General features: G+C 44.7%; 1 protein-coding gene across 1 annotated transcript; it reads right to left on the reverse strand.

The window, feature by feature from the left end:
• Positions 1 to 6,148: 6,148 nt before the first annotated feature.
• LOC100828039 lies at positions 6,149 to 8,975 on the reverse strand. Its single transcript, XM_003578886.4, has 7 exons — positions 8,712 to 8,975; positions 8,534 to 8,604; positions 7,965 to 8,073; positions 7,665 to 7,747; positions 7,403 to 7,561; positions 6,670 to 6,771; positions 6,149 to 6,557 (listed from the first exon to the last, which is right to left on the reverse strand). Exons 1-7 carry the CDS (start codon positions 8,776 to 8,778, stop codon positions 6,387 to 6,389), a joined length of 762 nt encoding a protein of 253 aa, XP_003578934.1. The 5' UTR covers positions 8,779 to 8,975; the 3' UTR covers positions 6,149 to 6,386.
• Positions 8,976 to 9,275: the final 300 nt, after the last annotated feature.

Consider the following 9,275-nt stretch of genomic DNA (forward strand, 5'->3'; position numbering starts at 1 on the left):
ACACTAAAAATTGGTATCTTGACACTGGAGCCAGTAATCATATGACTGGTTCCAGGGCAGTGTTTACTAGTCTTGACAAATCCATTAATGGAGTAGTTAAGTTTGGTGATGATTCCTTAGTTGAAATTGAAGGCAGGGGCACTGTGCTCATTGAAACTAAATTAGGGGCTCATAAAGGATTAACTGATGTTTATTACATTCCCAAGTTGAGAAGTAATATCATTAGTCTTGGTCAGTTAGAGGAGAATGGGTGCAAAATTGCCCTAGAAGATGGCTTTCTGAAAATGTTTGACAAAGGGCGAAAATTGCTAGCAGTAGTACCAAGGGGCAAAAATAGGCTGTATATATTGAATGTCAGTCTGGGAATGCCCGTGTGTTTGTTGTCCTCCATCAATGATTCAGCTTGGTTGTGGCATGCTCGTTATGGACATCTGAATTTTGATGCTTTGAGGTCTCTTGCACAACATAACATGGTGGATGGCCTTCCTCTTGTGAGAAATGTTGAGAAGGTGTGTGATGGGTGTTTGATTTGTAAACAACGTCGATCTCCATTTCCTAAACAATCACCCTACCGTTCTGGCAGTGGTTTGGAGTTGGTGCACGCTGATCGATGTGGCCCAATATCACCACCAACACCTGCAGGAAATCGTTACTTCCTGTTAATTGTTGATGACAAGAGTCGTCTCATGTGGGGTTCTTTGTTGAAAACCAAGGACCAAGCCTTTGTGGCGTTCAGAAAGTTGAAGGTTGCTGCAGAATTGGAAAGTGGCCTGAAACTCAAGATGTTGCGAACTGATAGAGGTGGTGAGTTCACCTCAACTGAATTTAATTCATTTTGTGAAGACCATAGAATCAGAAGGCAGCTGACTGCACCATATTCTCCACAACAGAATGGTCTAGTAGAAAGAAGAAATCAAACCGTGGTGGCAATGGCTAGATGCTTGCTGAAAAGTCAGAATTTGCCTGGCAAGTTTTGGGGGGAGGCAGTGGCAACCTCAATTTATTTGTTGAATCGAGCTCCAACCAAAAGTGTTGCAGGGATGACTCCATATGAGTCATGGTATGGCCGTAAGCCAAGTGTAGAACACTTACGCACTTTTGGCTGTTTGGCTCATGTGAAGATTACATGACCACCTGGTGGCAAGCTAGCTGATAGAAGCACACCTATGGTGATGATTGGGTATGAAAAAGGCTCTAAGGCATATAAATTGTACAATCCAGAATCAGGGAAAGTTTGTGTGTCTCGTGATGTAGTATTTGAAGAAAATAAGGGATGGAATTGGGATGGTGTAGAAGGGCATGCGGGTAGTGCTGATGAAGAATGGTTCATGGTTCACACTGAACAAGAACCAGCCGGTTCCTCAGAAAATCCAGAAATGCTCAATGATCCAAATATGCAAGTGCAAGAACATGATGCAGAGCTGCAGGACAGTGTGTGTGATCCTGACTCACAGAACATTGTTGAGGCACATGATGGGAACCCAGTTACTGAAAATCAAGAGACGCCAGTGAAACTGAGAAGCCTTGAAGACTTGTATGATGAAACCTCGCCTAGTTGGAGCCCAGATGATTTTGATCATATGCATGATCTGGAATTGTGCATGCTTGGTGCGGATGAACCAGTAAGCCACATCGAAGCTTTGAAGCATGATTCGTGGAAGCAAGCTATGGAAGAAGAGATGAAGTCCATTCATGAAAATGGAACATGGGAATTGGACACTCTTCCAATAGGTGCGAAAGCAATCGGTTTGAAATGGGTTTTCAAATTGAAAAAGGATGCAGCTGAAAATGTTGTGAAACACAAAGCACGCCTTGTTGCAAAAGGATATGTTCAACGACAAAGAGTGGACTTTGATGAAGTATTTGCACCGGTTGCTAGAATGGACACAGTGGGGCTGTTAATTGCATTGGCAGCTAGAGAAAATTGGGAGGTACATCACATGGATGTAAAATCAGCTTTTCTAAATGGAGAACTGGAGGAAGAAGTGTTTGTTGCTCAGCCTCCAGGTTTTGAAGAGAAGAGCGGTGTGAACAAAGTACTGAAACTGAAGAAGGCTTTGTATGGGCTTCGTCAGGCTCCAAGGGCATGGAATTTGAAATTAGATCAGACTCTCTTATCACTTGGATTTGAGAGAAGTCCTCTGGAACATGCTGTTTACAAGCGTAAATCAGAAAACTCTTGTTTGCTTGTAGGAGTGTACGTGGATGATCTAATCATCACTGGGCCAAAGGAAGATGAGCTACTGAATTTTAAACTACAGATGAAAGACCTTTTCAGTATGAGTGACCTTGGGTTGTTAACATACTATCTTGGCATTGAAGTTAACCAGTCCGAGAAGGGAATAACATTGTGTCAGTCTAGTTATGCTATGAAAATCCTTGAGAAGACTGGGATGTCTGAATGCAACATTGCTCACACTCCCATGGAGCAAAGGATGAATTTGAGCAAAAATTGTGAGGGTTCATTTGTTGAACCAACAACATACAGAAGTTTGATTGCCAGTCTTCGATACTTGCTGAATTCAAGATCTGACCTCGCCTATTCGGTTGGCTTGGTGAGTCGATTTATGGAGAAGCCAAACTCCCAACATATGGCTGCAGTGAAGCAAATTCTCAGGTATGTAAGGAGCACTCTGAATTTTGGGTGTTGTTATGAAAGAGGAGAAGCTGGGAAACTTGGCCTTGTTGGGTTCAGTGACAGTGATCATGCTGGAGACATTGACGATAGAAAGAGCACAACTGGTATGGTTTTTCTCCTTGGCAAAAGTCCAATTGCTTGGATGTCTCAAAAGCAGAAAGTGGTGGCACTCTCTTCTTGTGAAGCTGAATATATTGCTGCTGCTACTGTCGCTTGTCATGGTGTCTGGCTGGAGCGTCTGCTTGCTGAGATGGTTGAGAGAAAGCCAGAGAAGGTGTTGCTGTTTGTCGACAATAAGTCAGCAATATCACTGAGTAAAAATCCTGTCCACCATCAGCGAAGTAAACATATAGATACTCGCTTCCACTTCATTCGTGAGTGTGTGGAAGAAGGAAAGGTGGGGGTAGAGCATGTGGTAACTGAAGAACAACTTGCAGACCTCCTGACGGAGCCTTGGGTTGAGTAAAATTTGAAAAACTTCGACGCAGGGTTGGAGTGGTGGATGTCAAGCACATATATCAAGATTAAGGGGGAGAATGTTGGTGTTTAATCTTGTCATATGTAATCCTATTAAACTGTGATGTGTACCTTTGTGTTAGGTGCATTGGTCAATTGTTGTAGGTGATGGCAGCTCTGTTGCCGGCCATTACATCAATAGTAGAGAGTACTATGTATACTCTGTTGCTGTAACTACATGTGTGTGTATGTCTCTAGAAGCATGGCTACAGTGTGTGAGGTGTGACTTTGTGTAAGTGAGAACCTCGAGAAGGGAAGCCAGCGTTTGTTGCTGGTGTGCTGAATCGAAAAGAAAAAGGGCATGTGTTGCCTGGAAGCTACACTCCTCTGTTCTTGGCTTGTTCTGAACTCTGTTCTTTCGTTTTCTCTTTGTGTGTGTGTGCGTCTAGGCAAAAGAGAGACGAGAGATTGAGAGGGCTTACGGCCTACAGGTGTGAGCTCATCAGAATTAAACCCGCTGATTAATTGCAGTCTTTGGAATTGAAACGGCAGGAAGAAGAGAACCGGATGCGTGAGCCGTTCGTCCCGTTGCCGCGCGCGGCCAAACGGACGCCAACGGCCAGCGTGGGCGGCGGTGGCTGCCAGCCAGTCGCCCTACTGACTGCTGGCGTTTCTGGTTCATAAATTTCCAGTGGTTTCCAGTGGCAACGGGACGAACGGCTCACGCATCCGGTTCTCTTCTTCCTGCCGTTTCAATTCCAAAGACTGCAATTAATCAGCGCACGCCGCCCTTCATCTCAGCTGGCACGCACAAACGCCGAAGCGCGGTGGAGACGATGACGAGAGCCGGCCGGGCGCGTCCGTTTGACCGCGTATAGTAACGCAAGAGCCTCCGCGGACGAACCGACGGGAGGTGGTCATGCGTCCGTTACTCCGTTACCTTGATCCAGCTAGGGCGAGATAAGGATTAGCTAGGAACCCCCCGTCTAGCTAGGATCGATGTGCAGGGTCACTTGTGCATTTGTATGTGACGGGGAGATGCTAGATAGACAAAAAAAAAAGGAAACTTCTTCATTACTTATCGGCTAATTAAGGCTAAAAGATAGCATCCATTTATCGGCTAAGGGTAAAACATAGCATCCATTTATCGGCAAAGGGTAAAAGGTAGCATCCATTTATCGGCTAATTAAGCCAAACACGGGCGATTGAAAGGCCGAAACCATTGTCATGTTAGGCTTATGCACTGCTTCTGCATGACTCATTCATGTTGATCCCGGCGGTTTGGAGGCCAGGGTGGTCCAGCACTAACATTTCTTATGAAAATTTATTTGTTTATTTATTATTATTTTTACTACGGTATACACCAGAGACATGGAATTTTTTTAGCGTGGTCTCTGGACCATTCCGTCGAGCATTTTTGGATTCGCCACTGATTGGTAGTACATGTCTTCATGACGGGCGCCACACGTGAAATATATATGCTACAGGGGAAGACCAATCGCATCTATCGGAATTGCGTGTCGTGTCGTATGCTCTCGTCACTCAACGGCTACTCGCCCTTCCGATTGCGAGGGAACCATTCAAATATCCGAGGCTAACTCGCCCTTCCGATTGCGCGGGAACATTCAAATATCCGGGCCGACCAATACATAGAACAGGAGGACATACCATTTCACCAAACTTTTCAACATAAGCGCTGGTCATCCATATTCCAGATACATGAATTGGGCTATTCCGAAAATTTCAAAACCAACATCTTGAAAACACAAACAAGCAATTAAAGGAGATCAAAGAGAGATCACATCACAGATGCATATGCATACTAGCATAACTCATACAGATCCAGCTTGAAGCCATCCCCTCGCTTCTTCTGTCTACAGCCCTTGGCGTCAGAGCGCGCAGGCACCGCTGACGCGCAGCCATGGGAAGATCTGATGCATCCCGAGTGGTAGCAGTGGCCGCACGGCATCTCTCTGAGCTTCTCTTCTGCCTTGAACTTCTCCAGGCACACCGCGCAGCTCTTCTCCATCGTTTCGCTGCCAGTCTTCTCAGGCAACGCAGCCATGGCCTCGCTCGACGCCGGCGGCACCGCGTCGATGCCGGCGGCAGCACCTGCAGTGCGGCGGCGGATGGTGATCACCAGCCGCGGCAGGTCGTCTTCATCCCCTGGCAGTGGGTACTCTATCTCTAGAGCTTGGGCCAGCATTCTGAGCATATGATTCTGAGACGATCCGTTGGAGACTCTCTCGTCTAGCTACTACGGGAAGAGGAAGAGTGAGAGGAGTGCTGGCTCTGTGCCGAGGAGAGATGGAGAAAGGAGTCCTGCTTGATGACAAGTATATAAAGAGAGAAGGGCGAGAGTACTAGCTAGGGAGTGGCATGGCCACGCAAAGCTTCCAATTACGGTCCCCGCTACCCCAGGCGGCGCCCGAGAGCGTGCTGAACGTGAACGAGACCAGGTGCCAGGTTATGCTGGGCCGAATTCGGCCTGGGCTGCACGAGATGTATGGTCTAGCTAGACAAGCTAACCTAGGCCAACCGCCTACCAGAGATTTAGGATGTCGCTGGCAAAAACATTCTTCATTACAACGGCCTTTGCCCTTCGGTACAGCACGACGCGTCTTTTACTTTTTTTATTTGCAAAACAAAACACCTAAAAAGTATCAGCTTATCTTTAACTAGAAATCAGACGACCTAGATGTAGCATAACCGAAAAACTATAGATTCGATAAAGCTTCTAGATCTAAGAAAGAGCCTGAACGGAGCATGCATCAATGGATACCCATTGCTACCAACATGGATGATTGAGAGACAAAACAATTGTATCTATCGTTTGACTATTTATCGGTTGATCCACAAAAGGAGAGGAAAAAAACAATTTCCAATCGATCGAAGATGCCCAAGAGAAGCAATACTTTATCAGTTGACGTATTACGTGCTAACTGGACTAAGCCTTGTGACCTTGATCTCAAACGCCAAGAAACCCCTGTTTCTCTGTCATTCTTCTAACCTGGATCAGCCATACCTGTACCCATACCACAAATCAACCACCCATCAATCAAGCGACGTAAATTTTTTTAATACTTGAAAACTTGCTCATTACACCGCATCATTACACCGCCTGGCGAAACAGGTGCTTGGCTGGAGACTGCAAGTGACCAATTACTTGCCTTGACATCTTCTTAAAGGGAAATATAATTTACATTTGTGTACATACTAAGCAAAACCTAAGGCAACAAGTTTGTGCCATCTTGAGGAAACATGACAATGGCAAGTACTCGATGGTACAGGACTACAGACTGCCAACAAATTGCAGGGGCTTCTGGTCCTTCTTCGCCCTCATGAAGGCAACCAATGTGATCATGGAGGGAGCACCTGTGCCCGAGCGCTTCTTGATCGTTGTTGTCTTCCACGGCTTCTCATCTTTTATGGTGGTGGTAGTTGTAGATGCTACATTGTAGAACTGCATACAAAGACCTCGTGGTTAAAAACAGGGACCTTGCAATCGATGGATTAAGTTCTTTTCTCGTGGGGAAAACTAAGGGACTTTACATAACTTGAGATGAAGTATTTACCTCGCACACACCATGCAGAAGCAACCTCTGAAATGGGTCCTGGACATTCAGCACAAGCACATCTTTATCACTCGGGTCTTCAATGAAGGTCCTAACTCGTTCCTGCAAAAATGGAATGCAGTTGTTGCAATGTTAAACAATCATCACATACTAACAATCATCATATTACAAATATAGATACTTTCCACTGAGCTAACTAGAATTTGCATTATCTAAGAATGGTGCAATATTTGAAGCCCAAAAGTATTAAAGAGTCTAGAACTAACAAGCAGTTAGTGGAGGACTCCACATAGAAGATCCAAATGGCATTGGATATTTCCTACAAAAAGTTTCCTTCTCATCCTAAGTGGACTCAATCACTCAAATTGATAAAAAAAGGCAACTTATTTGCTAGTACAAGAACAGTGCTAAACTGCTATTTGTCTACCATTACTAATACATCACTATAATACAACACTACAATAGGGTAAGTTACAAGTAGTACATGAATTGCTGAGTTTCATTATAGAACTCAACAGTTCCGTAAACCATAAACCAGATAGATTTTGGTTGGACAAATTATATATATGTGCTATATAGCATTACACAATCAAGAAATCAGAAAGTAACATTTTTAGGTTTCTTAAACTCTGAAGTCTTGACATCAGACGTATTCTAAACATTTTGCAAAAAGAACAGAAAATATAACAGACTAGGTCTAAAGAAAGTAGAACCAAAAGACAGAAATTCATACTTCATATATTTCAAGCAGTTCAGGTAGGAAGTTTCTCTTCATAGCTTCTCTTGTTTGGCAATCTATACGATGCCAAGCATTCAGCACAATCAACTCATTTTCATTCACGCCATTCTTGTGTTTCGTGGATGATTGCTTCATGCGCTGCATAAATCTTGCCTACAAATAGAAAACTTGCGAAGTTTCATGGATCCATAAACAGATTCATATATAAAAATTTAATGATGGAGAACACATTTCGGCAAGACAAATACTAACATACCTCAACATCCATGTCAATGCTCCTGAAGGCATCCCACTCACCAGCACTTGTCCTACAAAATGCTGACAGGGGCTGTTCGTCGCCTACGTGCAGAAAACCGATCAGTATAACAAACAGATGATATGTTCCAAACATAATAAATACATATCCACCGCCGACAATCCAAAGTGCCTCTCGTGTAGGTTTAAATGTAAAAAAACCCGAGAGAACTCAGTTCAAATTTACTAGAAGTTAGAACAACACATTCTATGGCCAGGTTGCATAATCGTGTTAACAAATTTGAGCAGCATCAGAGCTCACCCCATGGCGGAGGGGCAAAGAGGCCTTTGATTTCTTCAACATGAAGACGAGGGACGAGCTCAATTAGCAAGCGATCGTTCAACCATCTGCGTGATCTCCGGTTACTAACCTGTATAACATTGCAAATATCAACCTGCGAATTTCTAATACACACACAAACATGCGTAATCATACATTATACTCCCTCCGATCCTAAATTGTTGTCGAAATATTACATGTATCTAGACGCCTTTTAAGAATAGATACATCCATATTTGGGCAAATTTGAGTCAAGAATTTAGGATCAGAGGGAGTAGATAGCTGCAACACATGCACACAAATTTATCATGTCACCTAACAGTCAAACTTTTTTGTTCCCAATTGAATTTCCCTTTTGAGAGACTAATATGCCAAGTTAATTTTAATTGTTCCTCACAAGAATCGCACAGGGGAACATCATATACGGCGATGTTTTCAACCTGGAGAAAACATAGCTAGCAGGATATTTCTCTCTCTCTTTTTTGCAGGGAGCACGCTATTTCCAATAACAAGAATCAAACGAAGGAAATATCCACGGCTAGGATTCTCACCCTGGTTGCCATGTCCTCGAGGGCCTCAATCTTCCTCTCAATCATCTGCCCGCGCGTCTTAGCGGCATCGCCTGCATCCACAGAACAAGCACACAGGGAAAGAAAGCACCGCATTAGGCAAAACCTGCAACACGAGCACCACCGAGATCCATCAATTCCGCGGCGAAAAAGAAGCTACCTTTGGCGGAATCGAACAGCGACTCGTAGAACTCCTCCTCCCTCCGCAGCAGATCCGCGCTCGCCATGGCTGAAATCCTTCACGCAAGCTTCTCGCGCCCCCCTTGTCGACTCTCTCGAGCTGTCGCGGCGACCGAGGATCCGGGGACGAGGCCTGGGTTGCTTGGTTGGGATGCGATTTTGTTCCGGTAAAGGCCGTGTTTTGTTCTGTTCTAGGGTTAAAAATTGGGGGGAATCGCGTGAACGTAATACGTCTTCGGGGCGAGGGAGGCGGGATTTGGGAGAGCACGGAATAGAAACGAGGGATATGCGGAGTCTTGGGAGGGAATCTCGAGGTCGTGGTTGGGAGCTCGACACGAACACGGCCACGGTTGCTTGGGCCCTGCTCTTCCTCAGGTTGACCATCTTCAATTTCTACCCTTTTGGAGAAATGCACCATCTTCAAAATCCTTTGGAGCATAAAATACCTAGCATCGAGAAAATACGGAAAAAAAAATCATACTTCATGGTCAATACTCGCATGGCTTCTAAGATAGAAGAATGAATGGGGAAAACATGTTGGGCC

The sequence above is a fragment of the Brachypodium distachyon genome, chromosome 4, assembly GCF_000005505.3.
Source record: "Brachypodium distachyon strain Bd21 chromosome 4, Brachypodium_distachyon_v3.0, whole genome shotgun sequence".
Taxonomy (NCBI): domain Eukaryota; kingdom Viridiplantae; phylum Streptophyta; class Magnoliopsida; order Poales; family Poaceae; genus Brachypodium; species Brachypodium distachyon.